At 33.2% G+C, this 21,151-nt stretch overlaps 1 protein-coding gene across 1 annotated transcript; it reads right to left on the bottom strand.

Moving 5' to 3' along the window:
- Nucleotides 1-14,220: 14,220 nt before the first annotated feature.
- On the bottom strand, nt 14,221-15,634 carry LOC134255577 (uncharacterized). The gene is made up of 2 exons (XM_062738109.1): nt 15,174-15,634; nt 14,221-14,674 (listed from the first exon to the last, which is right to left on the bottom strand). The coding sequence occupies exons 1-2, from the start codon at nt 15,595-15,597 to the stop codon at nt 14,256-14,258; spliced, it is 843 nt and encodes a 280-aa protein (XP_062594093.1). The 5' UTR covers nt 15,598-15,634; the 3' UTR covers nt 14,221-14,255.
- Between the last annotated feature and the right edge of the window lie 5,517 nt (nt 15,635-21,151).

The raw sequence follows: 21,151 nt of genomic DNA on the forward strand, positions 1-21,151 counted from the left end.
TGAATCTTATGCAGTTGGTCCCATGTCTCTATCACTTCTCGTTTTGAAAATTTTCAATAATTTCTAAAATTTAAAAAGTTTCAGGGGCAATAACTCATTGAAGGAGTCACCGAATACTTTCGCAATGAATAGATTCCAGAGTCCTCTCAATTAGTCGAAGACTTTAGTGAAGGTTTGGTGTCTATACGGTCTACGGTTTCGGAGGAGTAGCGATAACAAGCATTTCTTGCATAAAGGGAAATAACTTCGAAAGGGGTCAAAGTTCAAACAAGGGCTGTCGTTTTTCAGAATAACTTTTGATATCCAGTTTCATGAACTATAAAGTTTTTCGATAAGTCTTGCGGTTTCAAAAGTCCGGGAAGAAGAAGAAGAATAATAATAATAATAAACATAAGCATTTCAAGAGGTCTTTCCACAGAAAGGTGGAAAGACCTAATTATATGAATACAGATTTGCTCAAAATATGCAAACAAATAAAGAACATGTCGATCTGGTAAAAAGTATCTACATTTTCACAGTTGTTTTCTCTTCCCGCCATATTTCTAAGACCGGCGATCTCCTCGCCGGTCAATTCAGACCGGCGCATTCGGCGTACGCCGGCGAACCTTCCGCGGTCAAACAAGCCGGGTTACGAAAGGTCAAGCGGCGCCTTCGGCGTACGCCGGTATGACAAATGAAATCCTACCAGTATCTATGTTTTGCAATCGCAAATGATAGTTTTCGGTGTTAAGTATAGTTTACGGTTGTGAAACATAGATTATCGCGTTAACTTTGATTTACGGATGTAAAATATAGATTAACGTTGTTAACTATAGTTTACAGTCCGTAAACTATAGTTTACAACCGATAAACCTAGATTATCGACTGTGAAACTATGTTTATCTCATTTTTGTGAATTTGGCATGCCATACATATGAATATGAGTGTCCGTGTTCTGCTATGAGAAACCCAAAATATATGTAGGATCAAAAAGTAAAATAAGAGGTGCACAACGGCAATTTGTAGTAAAAATTTTGTGAAAGTATCATCAAATTTCATTAAGTGGTATGAGAGGAGTAGAGGATAAGAGGCGGACGGACTGACATCCCGGATTATATATACACCCTCCCGCTAATAAGCTCGGAATTTGTAGAAAATAAGAGGTAAATACTTATCATATCTGATTGTTTTATATTTGTAAAATCATCTCCATGTTTTGATTTCAACGGACATCCAGTCCCAGATCATTAAAAATCTTCTTAATTTTCAATTGGGGATATAACAAGACCTTTCTCTTTAAATCGAAAGACGATATTCAGTGACATTTAAGTGGTCATTCAGTCAGTGAAGGTCACTTAAATTTAGTGACCTTTCAGTTACCTTTTGTCGCCCGCGTGGCGCAGTGGTTAGAGTGTGTGCCTTAGAGTCGCGAGGTAAGGGTCCGCCGTTATAAAACATACTTAAGTCTGAGAATGCTCTCAGGTCTGAGAATTTTCTAAAATCCAAAATTCTCAGTCTCAGCGGTCGTCATAAAAACGTTAGGAAAAATAAAAATTCTTTTAACTCTTTTATTCTCAAATTCTCAGCTGAGTAATTGAGTTGAGTTGAGAATTTTTTTTGAAAATTCTCAAAGTTTTATGACGACGGACCAAGGAGTTGTTTCGTATTGCAAGGACTCGAATCCGCCTGATGAGACAGTATAAACCGAGGTCCCGTGTCGCAGTAGGTGATGGCACGAAAAAGACCCCTCACTGCTCAATGACCGTAGGTGCTGAGTATAAGACGAAGTTTACAGCTCTCCTTCGGCAAGTGGTTGTCTCTCCAAAGGAGTGAAAAATTCTCGAAAAGGACATAAAACAATATACCATCAATCAATCAGTTATCTTTCAGACACAATTTAGAAGCTTTTCGGTCTTCATTCAGAGAAAACATTTCAGTTATCTTTCATCGACCTTTTTGTCGTCTTTCAGTCGCTTTTCAGTTACATTTCCGTCGTCTTTCAGTGACCATTCTATAACCTTGAAGTAACCTCTCAGCGGTTTTTTTCTTTAGTTTATCAGTAATTATTCTTTAAATGCTGGAACCGGATCCATAGAGCCAGATAGTAAATGCTTGACGCTACGGTCTTTTAGCAGTGTTGGGTCTTTGTCGGTCAACACATTCAGCAACATGGAACCCGTTTGATAGAAATTCGTTCCTTAAAGCTGAACACTCTTCATAAATAGGCATAGGCCGCCATATTTCTCGTTGTCCAACGCTCTCCCCACAACCCATATATAAGGAGAAGATCGCTTATCAGTTCAATGTATTTTGCTGTAGAGATCCGACGAGTGTAGACGTACATCTTACAAAGCCGTGCAACTCGATCGAGATGAAATTATCAAATTAACGTATTTTTTCCAGAAAAGGACAATAGTATCATGAATAATACAGGTCAATACATTATATACAAGCAGAAAATGCACATAAAAACAAGGAAAAACGCAAAAAAAAATCTAAGACCACGTAAGGAGTACTACATGTCGGACACGAGTTTCGAATGTGCAACCGAGTGTAACGAAATCGGACGGTTTATATACCCGTCTGACAGTGCCTATTTATGAAACGTGTTCAGCTTTAATACCTGTTTCATTATACTATATCAATAGGACAATAGCAATTAATTGATAATAACACAAGATTTCTTAATATTATCCCTTGGCACATTTTTCAATTTTTATACCAATCGCTTGAAAAGTGGGAGGGTGAATAATGATCGAAAAACTGACGTCTTTCTGTACGTCCATCAGTCAGTTGCGCTTAGGGGTACTCGTCTCTTATCCACAACTCCTCGATATACCACTGAATGAAATTAAACTTTCAAGAATAGAAACTTCTGTTTTACTTTTTTGATTTTACAATATTTCAGGTTTCCCAAAGTAAAACATGGACGTTGCCCTTCTTTCTATAATACTAAAGGGTACCTTCCTCTTATCTGCAGTCTCCCCTGTATTTCAGGTTTCCCAAAGTAAAACATGGACGTTGCCCTTCTTTCTATAATACTAAAGGGTACCTTCCTCTTATCTGCAGTCTCCCCTGTATCAATGAATTGAATTTAATACTTTTACAGATTCTTTGTAACATACTCCCACTGTGTGCCTTCTATTTTACATTTTAATCAGACATTTATTCATGTTTTATTTCGCATTTACCAGAACAATTCATGAACTTTGCCATCGTTATCATTTGGGACAAGGTATCATTTAGGAAGCTCAGTGATCTAAGTACCTAATATATGTTTTTTAAATTGTAGCATAGATAAATAATTCGTATACATTCAAGTCTAATTTAAATATAAATTTTTTTTTGTTTAAATTGATTCAGTTAAAAAAATTTCAGACCTACTTTTACTTCCATTTAAGAATATAAATACTTATCGATGCCGATACTAATTATTTCTCTGACTCCTAGATATTGTGATAAATATTCTTTAATTAATAATTACTATTATCAGTATATTAATTGTTTTTATTAATTTTTTTTTCAATAATTTATTTGAATCTCATCACCACTTTACAATAGCGTACAGAGACTACAAAAACATATAGGTGATTTTATATACAACAATAGGTCTAGAAAAAATTGTAGGTTACTATTCATGTGAAGTATGGGAATTTAGGCCGGGGAGCATATTTTATTTATTTTCTTTACAAAGGAGCACAATTTTCTTAGAAAGCAGTGTTTATTGTTGTTTTTAAAACAGTTTCATCCTTGCGTCGTAGCTCCTTCATAATGGGACAGAGGCTTTTCCTTGCTTGCTCGATCTCGTCCGAAAATTAGCGATTTATTTGGAAGGGTTTCCCTTTTAATTTATTTGCACATTGGAGTACGTAGTCGAGGTCACGTTGATAAATAAACTTTGCGACAATTGGTCGATTCCTTTTGTTGTTTTTCTGCCCAAATCTATGTACAACTGTGAATTCGATGTCATAATTAATGTCAAGCTCTTCGGCTAAAAAACCTCGTAATGTCTCCAACTGTGTTCTCTGGTACATTCTCGTGGATACCTGAGAAAATCAAGTTATATTTCATGCATCCGCATCTGCATGAGATCGAGTATTTGATCCCTTAGCTCTTCATTTTTTTTTATTAACTCCTCAATTTCGTTCTCTCTCTTAGATGCATAGTGTACAACTTTCACCTCCTCAGCGTCTAGCTTTATTTTCATATTCTGAAACTCATTTTCTGATTTGTCCACTTGCTCTTTTATCCCGTCAAAAACATTACTTATTCCCTGTAAGCTTTCATGAAACTCTGCGTTTGTTTGATTTATAGAACTTATTTCTCTCTCAATGGAATTTACTCTGTGTGAAAGCCTCACTACTTCTTCACACATTTCGTCGATTTTCTTCTTTCTTGTATCGATAACTGAGCTCATTTTATTGAGTCGATCGTTCAAGGAGACTCCAATATTTCTCACAAGCTCATATATTTTCTCTAAAGTAATTTCCTTTTCTTTCGATTTTTCACTTTCATATAATACAGCCCTAGCCTCTCCTAATATACTCACAGTTTCTGTTTCGGTCGACATTGTTGTTTACTAGTAGAAATGTTTGCTATAAATAGACGCCCCTGACTTGTAGAACGAGTTTTCTCAGCCCTATCGAACACGTACAATAGTTTGTTATCTTTGTTTACAGTAATTCAAGTCACATTTTTACAAAACAGGAGTTAGTGTGATCAATTATTGCTATAACTGCGATTAGAATACCTCTTTTCTTCGTTCTCTTGTCACAATATGGTAATTTAGCCCAAAATTCCTCTCTTCTGTTTTAGTCCACCTTTCACATTAACGCATGCGCCTGTATGTATTAAAGATTAAACATCAAATGTTTACCGTCCCGATCTCGCAGAGGGTTATTACAAAAGGTCGTCAAATTTTACAATTAGAATGTATGGGAATTTCGTTGAAAAAACGCCAGATTATCACACTTTCCCCATATTATTTTGTATTTCTACCTTGGAGATTTCTTTCGTCAACCAGGTAAAAAAGATTATAGTAAAACGTCACTAAATTGTTAATTTTCAAAAAGATTGACCATCAAGGTTTTTGGATGAATTAAAACAAGGTCAATATATTTTTGGTGCCCAATATTAAAATTGTAAAAGTTTTCATTAGAAATTCTTCTTTCCTTTCTCTTTTTCATCTGTCAGCGCGTCTTGGAGGAAATGAACGACCACTCTGCATAAGAAATTTGGAGAAAAAATATGTCTTTGAACCACTAGGTAGTCATGGTAGTCATTATTTTATTATTACCCACGCGTTGCCATCGGAGGAAAATGCATTTGAAAGTTTATGTTTCCTCTTAACAAAATAAAATGATATGACGCGCGTTATAAAAAGTTGTTAGCACACACATGCAGTTATGAGACTACATCTTTCAAAAACTGGTTCAATGCTTAGATTTACATTTTTAAATCCGTACAAATGTGATTAATATGTAAAAAATCCCAGCAATTTCCTTTTGGTAAGTTACAATATATTAATGAGTCATTGCAACAGTTTCTGTCAATGCGAGTATGAATTTTTATTTTCGCCTATGGCATTGCACTTGCACGGCTTTCAATTATTAATTTCCGATTCTACTGGGCTAGCTAGATATTTTGGACATCCAAGACCAAATAGCTAACCCAGCAGAATTTACACCGAAATTAAGATTGCAATATTTGCGACGTCAAAATAAAATGCATACTTTATCCTTTAATTGACCCCGTTCGTATCAACATGTTTTGAATTGCGACATATTAAATATTTATTAGCAAAATAAATGTTAATTATAAATATATTATGTTCTTGTATGGTGTATTAAATATTTTGTTTATTTCAATCGAGAGAAAAGATAACAACAATTTTCAAAGATACGTGGGATTTACTCTTTTTCTTCTTACAGTCTCCAACCATTAAACGACGAACGTCCATAAATATTACTGATGATATCTCCTTTTGTGGTATAGTTGATATGTGTGCGAATGTAGACAGAATCATGAATATTACAATGAATTCATGTGACGTTCGTTTTCGTGCTGGCTAGTTTTCATTTCCGAGATCGACCCTGTGTAAGTTCGGGCTGACGTTGTTTCCCTTTCTCTTTTTGTATACATAAAGTGATTACGTAAAATCAAATACAGTATGTTACCGGGCCCTGTGTTTACTATGACGTCACACAAAATATAAGGTCTTCAAAACAACCAAATGAAATTATTTGCTATTTCAAACTGCTGAATAACTGTAGACTATATAAAAACTTACGTGCAGTTTTGTCGTTAGTTATTTAAATCCCACAAAACAATATATAAACGATGCATCGATTGCAATGCACTTGTCAATGTGAAGTCATTTCGCAAAAATCTCGCCAAAATTGACGAAGTTTATACACAGTGAGAGGCTGATCAAGTCACATTTTGTACTATGAAAAATATCTTCTCTTCTCAAATTAAATATAATTTGCAGTTAAATAAAAGGTCGTTAACTTGGATGCGATGTCCATTTGACTATTAATATTATTCATAAACTGTCCGTATATTCTCCAGACAAGTGATACTGTCGTGTGTTTGTATGCAGATTCGTTGAAAAAGTAATAGAAGGACCCTAATAAATCGATTTATTGCAAGGGCATACCCTAAATATATCTTGCAAAGGTTTTCCACATAAGTTCAAGAAGCATTAAGATATTTGAAAAGAGCTGCGAGCCTCATGCAAATGATTTAATTATAGCAATATCTAATGTAGTTGACCAGCAAAATATTCAACCTGCCGTCCAACAAATTGCTTCGCAGCATTTTTCATAAACTACATATACTAATATAGTGTTGAAAGGATTATAAATTAAACTAAGATTTCTAACTTGGTTATGCCCTTGCAATATTGACATTGATAGATTACCTCTAAACTGCAAGTATAATTGCTAAAATCATGTGACTTAGACATCACCTGACAAGTCTAAATAAAAAATCTAAATGTCCTCAACATGTAATTTGAACCACATTACATTTTTTTTATATCAGTGAATTCCTAAAATGAACCACCCATTCTTATAAAGTATGTATTTTTTTATCTTAAAAAATCGCCTATATTTCCATTTGTTAACTGTACTGCGTTTATTGCTCGTGTGTGTATAATATTACACTCCACTTAATGTTAACATCTGTATGCAGTCTAAAAATTCGAGAAAATACGTTATGGTTTATGGATGTGAAAATAAAACTTTTTTTAATTCATGGCGCTAAGGCGAAGTAATAAAGGTAATTCCACCCTCCTATGATGTCATATGTTTTTGCAAAAAACTGTAATTAGTTTAATTTCATACCCAATAGAACAATATCTCTTGGAAGAATGCTTTACAATTGGTGTAATGATAAATATTGTTAAATTAAAGAATTTAAAAATGCATATTTTCTATATTTTATCAATTATTCAATCTTTAAAAAATGTTGACAAGGGCAATAACTCCTTCTAAGGTCTCTTCATTCAGGCATTTGCTTTATTGTAAAATAGTTTCCCTGATATTCACAATTTAAAATTATCTTTTAAGTAGGAGGTATGTAGGAACACTCAGCATCAGAATTATGCATTTTAACCAGTTTTTACATATTTTACTGTTTACAAAATGTGTGATTTTTTTATGTTGACATATACTTCTGTTTATTTATGTTTCGCGTCTTAAATAATATGGAGACCTATACATTTTTTGCAATAATTCGAAAATCTAAATTATACTGTATGAAAATAAATGCAGTTTTTGTACTTTTAACTATAAAAGTGTGAGGGTGGAAACACCTTAATTAACTTCATTAATATCATTCTATCTATTTTAATTTATAATGAAACATATGGAGATAACGAACAGTATTCAAGATCAAAAGTCCATAAACAATACATAAAAATAGGAGCAGAGCAAACACTTAACTCCAAAACATCAGAGGTGGAATAATGTGCCATGGAGAAGTAAGCATCCCCTGCCGACCGATTACACTCGCCGTGTGCTTCTTTTCATGATCGGAAAAAAGGAAAAATCCGTCGTCAATTCAATGTATTAATACTGAACTAACAATTAGTATGAAAAACGTCAGTCAGCATTTGACTCAATGATAAATTGTATTTGCTGACAAGGTTACTGTATCGACCACAGAACTTACCAAATGATGAATTTTAACGAAACTGCTGATATTTTTTTGATCATCAACTTGTTTGTAAATAATTTACCTCGTTTAAGAAATTGTTCATATGTAAAGCATTGTTTGTTAGTTTGGTTGTTAGACAAGTATTAACATCTTCGTCAAGTTATATATCCAAGTATGAAACAGATGTGTCAGACTCGGTGGTATCTTTTATCTCAAGCTCACCTAGTTATATTGTATCGACATAAGAATGGAAATTACCATTGTTAATTGACAGTACGTCGTCGATATTTCTAAATGTCGTGTTGAAGGCCACAAAAAGTCTTTTCTTTTTTACACGAATAGGATTTTGCTTCTGCCTCATATGAATACAAAAATAGGTCTGCTAATAACGGAGCGCAATTTGTACCCATGGGGATTCCAATAGATTTTTGGAAGACCTGGTCTCAAAAACCACGTAGATATTGTCAATCAGAAACTCAAGCATCTTTTTGATGTCAACTTTGGAATACTTGTGTATGCAATCAGAATGTGTTTTAACAAATTAAATTTTGCAAATGACCAGTGACTAAGAAAGTAAATTTACGAGTGTCGTTTTTATTGAAAACACAGATGTCAATGATACCAAAAAGCTTGCACTTCCGGATCATATTTCAGTGTTTATTATACTAGCAATTTAACATTCTAGTCAACCAAGAAGAGTTTGCTCTATGCTGGATTCTTAAACATCATAAATATCCTTACAAAACAAAGAGTCAAAGAATCCAAAGAAATCTTTAAGCAATTTAAAATTGCTATTTGTTTTCAAAAGTCGATTACATCTGGAACCGTACAATATTTTTTACACTCTCTTATATATAAACTAATACAAACTTATCATTCCTTACAGGGTATGTTTAAAAAAGATTGATATCATAAACATATGCTTATTCAATCAAAATGGAATTACATGTTCGAATCGTGTGATGGATCATCAACAATATTACAATACTTATTTCTTGTTACAATCAATCTGATTCCTCACATAAGTGCTCTGAAGGTCTCACACAAGGAAATGGTTTCATTATATGTTACTATAAAACTTTAATTGAGACATATGGAGACTTCAAATAGTATTCAATATCAAAATTCCATAAAACAATGCAAAAAAGGAGCAGAACAAACAATGACCTCCAATAATTAAGAGGTGGAATCAGGTGCCATGGAGGAGTTGAGCATCCCCTGGCTGTTGACCGGCCGTGTGCTCCTTGTCAAGATTTGGAAATAACAGAAAAATCCGTCGTCAATTCAGTGTATAAATAGTGGACTAACAATAACATGTAGTATGAAAAACGTAATTTAGCATTTGATTCAATGATAAGTTTTATTTGCTGACAAGGTCATTGTATCGAACATGTATATACCATGTCATGTAGCTTTAGTAGAATAGTTGAACTAAAACTTAAAAGTTAAACTTACCCCGAAATACACGAATAGGTTTCACAAACAGTCCACACATCATCCATTGACAGGAAGTTGCATCATGCGCAGTTCCCTTTAATTCAGCGGGACAATTCTGTAAATGATATGATAATTTTGGTAAATGAGTCCAAATTCAATACTGGAAGCCTAAAAAATGACAAAAATAAAAAAAAAGAAATTGTCTCTACAAATAGGGAATTACAGTTGACTAATTTCATTCTGATTCGCTATTTCCTTACAGAGTTGATATAAAAGGAATGCTGCAGTCGATCCTCATTGACAACATTTATGTTGTCTTCGGAGACCATGCATTTTGACAAGCTGTTAAAATACCTATGGGCACAAATTGTTCTCCTTTATGAGCCGACCTGTTTTATATTCTTTCAAAATATTTATTTTAAAAAAGTCAGAAGAAAAGCACTTACTGTGGCCTCCACCTCGACATTTTTATGTATCAACGACGTATTACTTTGAGCTATACTTCCATTCAAATGTCAACTTGATATATCCCAGCGATCTTGAGATCCTTGATGGGGTTTATTTCTAGATACAACCACTATGGAGGGCGTCATTGAGTGTTTATCAAAGGAAGAAAGATTACATGTTGGATTTTATCTTGATTACATTAATCCTTATCTGTATATTATCTGGGGAGATGTTCGTCCTGGAAAATTATTCTGTTTTAACGATCCAAGAATTCACTTTCTGTCTGAATCCGAGTCAACATTGATATTTTTTTCTCTTTTATACATATTACTCTTTTCATCATGGGAAATATCGAATAAAGAATATATGCAGGAGTCTTTAAATGTACATTAGATTTATTCAATTGAATTAATTTAGCATGCATTAGTCAATCATATGAGCTACAAAATAAATGTATCTATATATTCCATTTTGGATAAAAGATTGTATACAAATTTATTCTGTTTAAACGATTTCCAGAATTCACTTTCTGTCCAAATCCGAGTCAACATTGATATTTTTCTCTCTTTTATACTGAATTTTCTTTCATCATGGGGAATATCGAATAACAAATATTATACATTTATTGAGACATTTTTGTTCGATGGTCGACAAAACACATTTTGCCCGAGAACATTGTCAATTAATGTTTTGTTTTACCTTTCATTTTATTTTTTTGACATACATGTATATTGTACTGTCTTCCGTGTTATACATGTACCTCAGGTCCATCACTGTTGAACACCAATGAATAAATATGAGATAAAGCTCCGTACATTCCGAGACGTAAGCGGTCCAACAACTCATCGACCGGTCCAACATTTCACTCAGAGGTCCAACATCGATTTTTTATGCCCAAACGCATATTATTATGCGTTAAAACATTAGAAATACTACACTTTTTTCATCTAGATTTGTATAGAAACAAAGTTTTAAAGGTAATACAAATACGTATTTTTTATGTAGATTAAATTTATTAATTTGACATAATTTGGAATGCATATTATTAAGTTAATCATATGAGCCACACAATAAATGTATCTATATTTTCAATCTTGGATGATATATAGAATATAATTTGAAATATTTCCGAAATCATAATTATAAGTATGCAATAAACAGTTTTGCAATATGTTAGTTTAGATACTCTCGAATCTATTCGATTTCATTATTTGCATTAAACTTGTAAAGCATAAAGTAAATTTTATGCGATTTGTAGGTTTGATTAAAACTTACATTTAATCATAACTAATTTTGTCAAGATTGATGTATTAGTATTGTTTTTAATAATATTTTTAAGGCTGTTGGCATTCCATTTAGCTTTAAATATGTTAATGGTTTTCATCTTTAATAATCAGGAAAGTTTCATAAAACCTTGCGTCCTTGTATGACAAAAAGTTTAAGTGGTTACAGAACTGCTCTGTAAATAATCAAATTATGAAGTTCATTTTCCTTGTAATAATTTCAAATCCACTTCACTTTTAAACATTAGACTTTGCTACATCTAAAAGGAAGAAACCTGTTGATTTAAACATTTTATACACATGTACCTTGGAATCGAGAATCAAAGTAATACATTAAGTTTCTCGCAATGGTTGACAATAATTTGATGAAATGGAATTGGTCTTTAATTTACGCCACCGTGCCGACAATCACTGTCGTTTTGCTATACCTCTGTTTCGGTTCCATTGGAAATGCAGTGCTCCTTATGTTCTACATAAAGAAAAAAGTATCTGGAGAAGGACGCTACTTTATCCCAGTTCTTGCCTCTGTAGATTTACTGGCTAGTACCATATCTTTGTGTTGTATTTAATTTTTATTTTCTGGTACTCTTCTATTCAGATTTATTATAAGTTTTTAAGTTTTTATATTTTATCATCTTTTGGATTCTAAGCACTTCTATTTTTTGTTTCTCGCGATTTCATTCGACAGATATCGTAGAACGTGTCAAATCTAAAAGAAACAACTTACAGACAGAGAGAAGAGGAAACTGATTATTTTGATAGTGATATCGTCAGCCATTTTGAATTTGCTGACGTTTGCAACGTGTGGTTAAGTCAATCATTGCCAATGACAATTGATAACAAAAAATTTCGAGAAGCCTTCTGTGCCATTGCAATTTAAAGATACCCAAATCTTGAACACTTTTACATGGTATAAAAATGAAGAGTTTCGCTTTTGTATTTTTTACACAATAAAACCCCAGTCGCCCCCTTGAAACGACATTAAGAGAGAAGTTAGATATTAAATTTCTGTCATTTATTTAATTTTATTTGACTTGTATTAACTTTGGTTAAATTAGCTAAATTTCATCAATGAAAGATTTGTAACCCAGTCTAAGACCCTAGCTATATGTAAAATTGTTTATTTCATCACGATGTTCAATCGGCAGAGTGTACATATCGGCTCAATGTCCATGTCATCTCATATACCTGGGTTGTCTCATTGTTCATATAGTCACATTGCCAATATAGTCATATTATCAATAACATTGTACAAATCATCAAAATCACGTAATCAGGTAATAGGAAAACTTACGATGTAAATTTTAATTCTGACAAACATTCTGAAAAAATAATGAATTTTTGATTGTGTTTCTTGTCTGTTAACCAATTACAATAAGCTTTTCGGTGATAAACAATGTACAACATTTATATATTTATGTATCAACGAAGAAATGTTTTATATGTGAAAAATGATGTCACAAACAATCATGCTCAAAATTCATTGAAATATTGAAAATCAGTAGCAGAGCAAGGTTGGATCAGGTGCAATGGAGGAGTAAGCATTCCCTGTCGACCCGACACCCGCGCGCGGAACATTCTGTAGTCAATATTCAGTGTAAAAACACGGACCAAATCCGTCTGGAATAAGTCAGCCAAAATACAATCCAAAGATAGGTTATATTTCCTTACAGGATTATTATAACGACCATAAAATTTACGAAATGCTGTCTTCATATAAGGTTGTTGAAATCCCTGTAACATCGATTTATTTGTCAGTGTACTGCCTCAGTTTTAATACTGTTCGTACTCAGAGTATGCTCTTGAGTATCGAATAAGTTAGGAATTGTATACACAATATGCAGGTAATATCGAGATAACAGTATATGAAGAAGGAAAACTGACGATAGAAAAGTTGAATACCATCTCGTTTTTCGAACAATTTAGTTGTCAACTGGGTTGCTATGTATCGTTTATAGTCCAAAAAACATCGAAATGATACCGTCGTCAGCGATGAAGATTTAAGCAGAAATTTTTAAGAATAAAAACGCTAAAAATTGTCTTGAACGAGTTTACACGAGAAGAGTGAATGTTTTCCGATATTGCGAATTATCCATTTCGTTTGGATCAAAATTACGTGCGTGTGAGGATTTTTTTGAATATGTTTTTAAAAGTGATTGGGAAATTTGACATATTACATTCCCAGGGAAATATTTCTCCAAAATTTATAGTATGAACACATCGCTTTTATTATTTGTACGTGCTTTTGATTAAATGAATCAGATTCATGTAAGACCGTGCTGTATTTTAGATACAGAATACTTGGCTAATGCAAGACAGTATACAGGACTAATAGAGAACGGAAAGTAGATCCGCTCACCATAGTCCTGTTCTTTATTATATATCTCATGTGTATCACCAAATTTTACTGTTGAATTAATGCTATCACGTGACATCGTGATCCAATTTTCTGGATCACCGACATGTTGTTTTCTGAATCTCTCTGAAACTGATGCCGTACTACGCAGAAATATGACATTATTTTTCTTGCACGTTAAAAGATCCCTTGTTATTATGCTTTGTTTTATAGATAAATGTTATGCAATTGATCTCTTAAGTTTTCTTTTGCTATATTTTGCTAGTTTTGATGGGGTATATAATAAATATATCATTTTAACAGTAACTTGATCCAAAGAGCCGTATCACGTCTCGTTGACAGCCGCGGATCATCAATTCAAACTAAACGCTTAGCGTCTCGTTAGATCTGATGATCGGCGCTTGTCAACTCGACGTGATACGACCCTTCGGATCAAGTTACTGTTATAATAATATATATGTATTGCTAATACAGAACTGTAAACTTCAAAGAAAAACACCGCTATCGTGTCACAAAAAAATATTTTGTTTATTTTAATAGAGAATAGATAACAACAATTTTCAAAGATACGTGGAATTTACTCTTTTTTCTTTTTACAGTTTCCAACCACTAAACGACGATCGTCCATAAACATTACTGTTGATATCTCTTTTTGTGGTATAGTTGCTATGTGTGCGGATGTAGACAGAATCATTGGTATTACAATGTACGACAATTGTATATGAATTCATGTGACGTGCGTTTACATCCTGGCTACTTGTCCACAATGCACCGTATACGGATGAATTTATAACAATTTGAGTTGATATATAACCCTGACCTTCGTTTAGCAGTGTCCATGAAAAAATATATATACCATCGACGGGCACAGTGAATATCCCAGTATGATGATTGTAGGCGGATCCAACATTTGTTATCACAGTATCAAATATGATCGTATGATGGGGGCCAGGATTGAGTTCAGGTGCACTCATGTAAGCATAGAAGGCAAGCTTGCTTGTAGTGTCTGGAGCTGTAAAGAAACAAATTATCATTACTGATCAATTGATTAACAACACAAGAAATCAAAAAGTTAATGCTAAACATACAGCTTGAGTGTGATGATACTTGTGGCTATGTGGTATAACAAAGATACAATTATCCTGAAATAACGTTGGATCTATTTCAAACAAAAGTTCACAAAATTTTTAGACCATGGCCAGTTAACCGAAAAGCAAATACATGTTCTTTAAAAAGGGATAAAATTACTTCTGCATACTGTAAATCAACTCTAATCGCAAGCGAGAAATTTTCGCGAGGTTCATGAGATCCTCGTCATCATCGCAAATATTTCTCGCTGCGAATCAGGCCTTAAAGTCCTTGTGTCTATTGACAACAGATAAAAAAAAAAGCCAATCGTGAAAATGAAACGTCGCTAACTAGTTTACCCTAAAGTAAATCGCCAAATAAAAATGGTGCTAATAAAAGTTGGTTTACAGTAAATGCGCTACTTTTGAAATTAATATTGATACCTGGAATAATTCTTTTCTCTGGATGAAGTATTTCTCTCCGGATTCTCTCATTGTCATGATTCTTTGATTGAGTTTTCATCAAAAACATTTCCGTTGACATATTTCCAAGAATTGCTTTAGTTTGCATTGTCTTTTTGTTATCAAAGTTATAGTTGTTTTTCAATTTGGTCCTTTCTTTGGAGCTGCTAGTGCATGTTTTGTCAAAAATAGATATTTTCTTTTCCTGTGATTCAACTCTCTTCTGCAAATGTTCTAACTTGTCCTTTAAGTCCATCATTTCTTTAATAAGTTTTTTATTTACGGATTTTACAATGCGAATTTCATGCAGCAAAGTTTCTTCCACCTGGTCACAAGAGATATATCTCGCAAATACATGTATAAAACATAGAACCCAGAAACCAGATATAGGCATTTTTGTTCTCATACCCTGTCTCTGTTGTGAATTTAATTTGAAAACAGCCAAGTTCTCCTTTTACAGAAAATCTATGTTCTATTCTTATTATCTTATCATTTTTAGGTCATTCATGTACATGTTTGACTGCATTTTTTGTCTTCTAAGTAACTAGTGATAAAAACGCTCTTTCTGTAAATAAAGATGTCAAGATTATTTTATTAGGAAAGAAATGACTTAGACATACATACGTTTATACGTAAGTTTTTTTTTGTTAGTGAAATGATATTTATTATTTGGAATATAGTAATTTCAATAATAACTGAAAAATAAATGGATTTATCGATATCGATTAAAGATACTGCCAAACAAAAGTAAGATTATTTCTAAAATACACTTGCATTTATGTTTAGTGCTAAAAGACCGCCCCGCTCCCCAACACATAAAAGCAGTTATGATGAAAACAAATATATTTTCTGATGGAATATAAAATTAACAGTACAAGTTATTGCATTTTATTAGAGTTTTTATTAAAGAACGCAAGAAATTATGCTACACTGTAGGTCAAACACTCAGGCTTACATCAGACCTGTACCATTGCAATTATTGGTCTGAAGACTACAGTCTCATTTAAAATTTAAATTGAAGCTTTCTAAACGTTTTTTTACAAGCAGTTTCAAGAAATAAATATAGCATCCTATAAGCACAGGAGTCTGAATTTTTTCTTTCTTAAAAAAAAAAATCCGGGGAAAAAATTCCTACCCTCAATTAAAAAAAGACATTTTTTTCGCTGAAGTTAGGAGATATTTTTGGGATTTTTTTTTTTGGACCATAAAAACTTCAGACTCCTGTGCTTAAAGCTATACCCACTATATAAAGGAGTAAACATATACCAGATCAAGCCACCAAGAAACAAGTGTTAGATTTCGTTTATTGTTCCCTTGCATGTTTTCTTTCTCATTTTTAGCCTTTTTGCCAATCAGCGTGTGGTATTTTGTTTCGTACCACAGTTGAACAGAAAAAGCCAGGGCCAAATTTGTACGGGAAATATGTACTATGACGTCACACAAATATAAAGTCTTCAAAACTACAAAATGAAATTATTATATATTATAGTGTTGAAAAGATTATAAATTAAACTAAGATTTTTAACTTGGTTATGCCCTTGCAATATTGGAATTGATAGATTACCTCTAAACAGCAAGTAAAATTGTTAAAATCATGTGACTTCGATTGATTGATTGATTGTATACTGTTTAACGTCCCTCTCGAGAATGTTTCACTCATATGGAGACGCCACCACTTGCCCTTGGAGGGTTACAAATTTTGTCCTATGCTCGGCACTCATGGCCTTTGAGTGAGGGATCTTACGTATCTTACGTATAAACGTATGTATGCCAGTACCTACTGCGACACGGGGCCTCGGTTTATACGGTCTCATCCGAAGGACCGGTCTCCACATCCAACTGTGGGATTCGATCCCACGATGTAAGGATTGACTCCTTACTTCGCAACTCTAGAGCAGACGCTCTAACCACTGCGCCACCCGGGCGGCCATGTGACTTCGACATCACATGACAAGTCCAAATAAAAAATCTAAATGTCTTCAATATGTAAATTTGAACCACATTACGTTTGTTTTATATCATTGAAGTCCTAAAAAGAATAGCCCATTCTTATAAAGTATGTATTTTTTATCTTAAAAAATCACCTTCATCTCTATTTGTTAACTACTGCGTTGATTGCTCATGTGTATATACTATTCCACTCCACTTAAGGCTAACATCTGTATGCAGTCTAACAATTCGAGAAAATACGTTATGGCTTATGGATGTTAAAATAAAACTTTTTTTGATTCATGGCGCTAAGGAAGAAGTAAACCATTAATATCAAACTATTTATTTTAATTTGTAATGAAACATATGGAGATAACGAACATTATTAAAGATCAAAAGTCTATATAACAATATAAAACAGGAGCAGAGCAAACACTTATCTCCAAAACATCAGAGGTGGGATCAGGTGCCATGGACAAGCAAGCATCCCCTGCTGACCAGTCAAATCCGCCGTATGCTCCTTGTCATTCTCGGTAAAAAACGGAAAAATCTGTCGTCAATTCAATGTATTAATAATGGACTAATAATAAGTATGAAAAACGTCAGTCAACATTTGTCTCAATGATAAATTGTATTTGCTGACAAGGTTATTGTATCCACCATAGAACTTACGAAATGATGACTTTTAACGAGACTGCTGATATTTTTGTTTCCTAAACTTGTTTGTTAATAATTGGCCTTGTTCAAGAAATTGTTCATACGTAAAGCATTTTTTGGTTGTTAGATAACTATCTTCGTCAAGTTATATATCAAAGTATGAAACAGATGTGTCAGACTCGGTGGTATCTTTTATCTCAAGCTCACCTAGTTACATCGTATCGTTATAAGGAAGGAAATTACCATTGTTAATTGACAGTTTATCGTCGATATTTAAAAAGTCGAGTTGAAGGCCACAACAACTTTTCAATTTGCAGATTTTGTTTCTGCCTCATATAAATACAAAATTAGGTCTGCTAATAACGGAGCGCAATTGGTACGCATGGAGAGTCTTGGAAGACCTGGTCTCAAAATACCACGTAGATATTGTCAAGCAGAAACTCAAGCATTTTTTTGATGTCAACTTTGGAGTACTTGTGTATGCAATCAGAATGTATTTTAACAAAATAATTTTGCAAATGACCAATGACAAGGAAAGTCAATTTACGAGTGTCGTTTTTATTGAAAACATAGCTGTCAATGATACCAAAATGCTTGCTCTTCCGGATCCTATTTCTGTGTTTATTAAACTAATAATTAAACATTCCAGTCAACCAAGAAGAGTTTGATTTATGCCGGATTCTTAAACATCATTAATATCCTTACAAACAAAGATTCGTTGCAGTGTCAAGCAACTGCTTTACAAAGCTATATCTTTACCATTTAAAATTACAACTGCTGTAAAAGAGATACTGCAGACGAACTGTGCTACAGCCTATTCTAGAAGTGGTGGAACTCAGATGAAGATTCTCAAAGAATCCAAAGAAATCTTGGAAATAAATTAAAATCGCGATTTGTTTTCAAAAGTCGATCACATCTGGAACCATACACTTTTTTACACTCTCTTATATATTTTAAACAATCATTACACACAATCAATTAAAAAAAACTTATAAACAGCAGCTTCTTCAATCAAAATGTAATTACAATTTCGAATATTGTAATGGGTCATCAACAATATAACAATGCTTCTAACTTGTTAAAATCAATTTGATTATACACATAAGGAAAAAGTTTCATTATATGTTACTACTTCTTTATTGCTTTAATTGAGAATATGGAGATATCAAACAGAATTCAAGATCAAAATTCCACAAAACAATGAAAAAAAGGAGCAGAGCAAACTCAGACCTCCAATAAATAAGACGTGAAATCAGATGCCATAGAGGAGTTGAACATCCCCTGGCAGTTGATCGGTCACACCCGCCGTTTGCTCGTTGTCAAGATTTGGAAATAACAGAAAAATCAATCGTCAGTTCAGTGTACAAATATGGACATACAATAAGTAGGAAAATCTTCAGTCAGCATTTGCATTGACTTAATTATAAGTTGTTGTATCGATCATATATAGATCCTATGTAGCTTCAATAAAATAATTCACAGTAAACTTTGTGATCCCGAAATACGTGTAGGCTTCACAAACAGTCCACACACCATCTACTGACAGGAAGATGCATCATGCGCAGTTCCCTTTAATTCCGAGGAATAATTTTGCTAATGATACGATATTCCTGATAAATGAGTCCAAATATTTAATACTGTCAGCCTAAAAAAATGTCAAAAAAAACAGAAAATGTCTCTGCATAATAATATGGATTTCATTTTGTTTCGCTATTTCCTTACAAAGTAAACATTAAAAGAATGCTTGAGTTCTTCATTGACAACAATTATTCATTTTACGAATACCATGCCTTTCAAAAAGCTGTTAAAATTTCCATTGGCACAAATTATTCTCCTTTATACTTCGACCTGCATAAGCTCTCTCCATTCTCTGACCTAAGCAGTCCAACATCTCATCGACCGGTCCAACATCTCACTTAGCAGTCCAAAATCGAATTTTTATGGCCATTCGGCAAAACATTAGAAATGTTAGACTTTTTATATAGATTTGAATAGGAGCATATTTTTAAAGGTATAACAAATAAGACTTTTTTATGTAGTTTAGATTTATAGATTTGACTAAATTTGATATGCATAAGTCAATCATATAAGCAACAAAATAAAAGTATCGATATTTTCCATCTTGGAAGAAATAGAGTATATAATTTTAATATTTCAGAAATAATACTTTTAAGTATGCAATAAACAGTTTTGCATGGTGTAAGTTTGCATACTCTCGAATCTTTTTGATTTCATTGTTTGCATTAAGCATACATGTAAAATATATTTATCAAGATAGAATTAATGCGATTTGTAGGAAGCTTTTAATTAAATTTAATTTGTAATCATTTGTAATCATTACTAATTTTGTCAAGATTGATATATAATATTGATTTTTATAATATTTTTCAAGACTGATAACATCCCATTTAGTTTTAAAGGTGTAAATTAATAATCAGGAAAGTTTCATCAAACCTTGTGTCCTTGTATGACAAAAAGTTTAAGTGGTTACAGAACTGCTCTGTTAATTATTAAATTATGAAGTTCATTTTCCTTGTAATAATTTTAAATCCACTTGACTTTTAAACCTGCCTTAGACTTTGCTACATCTAAAAGGAAGAAACCTTTTGATTTAAACATTTTATACACATGTTATTTGAAATCGAGAATCAAAGCAATATATTAAGTTTCTCGCAATGGTTGACAATAATTTGATTGAATGGAATTGGTCTCTAATTTACGCCACCGTGCCGACAATCACGGTCGTATTGCTGTACCTCTGTTTCGGTTCCATTGGAAATGCAGTGCTTCTTATGTTCTACATAAAAAAGAAAATCTATGGAGAAGGTCGCTATTTTATCCCTGTTCTGGCCTGCGTAGATTTACTGGCTTGTACCATATGTTCACTTTGTGTTGTATTGAATTTTTATTTTCTGGTACTCTTCTATTCAGATTTATTGTGTAAGTTGTTTTATTTTATCATCTTCTGGATTCTCAGTACTTCTATTGTGTTGGTTTTTGCGATTTCATTCGACAGATATCGTAGAACGTGTCAAATCAAAAAGAAACAACTGACAGACAAAGAGAAGAGGAAACTGATTTTTTTAATAGTTATATCGTCCGCTATTTTGAATTTGCCGACGTTTGCAACGTGTGGAAGTCAGTCATTGCCAATGACAATTGATAACGAGACATTTCAAGGAGCCTTCTGTTCCATTGCAACTAAAAGATACCCAAATCTTGAACACATCTACTCCATTGCCATAGGATTGGCTACAGTAGGGAATTTTACGTGTACTATGGTCTTGAACGTAAAGATTGCCTACGTAATCAGCACAAGACTCCGAAAATTTTTACCGCATTGCATTGAAAACACCACTACATGTAAACAGAAT

The sequence above is a fragment of the Saccostrea cucullata genome, unplaced genomic scaffold, assembly GCF_032062105.1.
Source record: "Saccostrea cucullata isolate Sc308-1 unplaced genomic scaffold, CSIRO_AGI_Scuc_v1 ctg935, whole genome shotgun sequence".
In the NCBI taxonomy this organism is placed as follows: Eukaryota; Metazoa; Mollusca; class Bivalvia; order Ostreida; family Ostreidae; genus Saccostrea; species Saccostrea cuccullata.

Coding starts and splice junctions, on each gene's coding strand:
- LOC134255577 (XM_062738109.1), bottom strand. CDS start 15,597: ATGAGAACAAAAATGCCTATATCTGGTTTCTGGGTTCTATGTTTTATA. Junction 14,675..15,173: donor AGAGAAAAGAATTATTCCAG/GTATCAATATTA, acceptor GTTTCTTTACAG/CTCCAGACACTACAAGCAAG.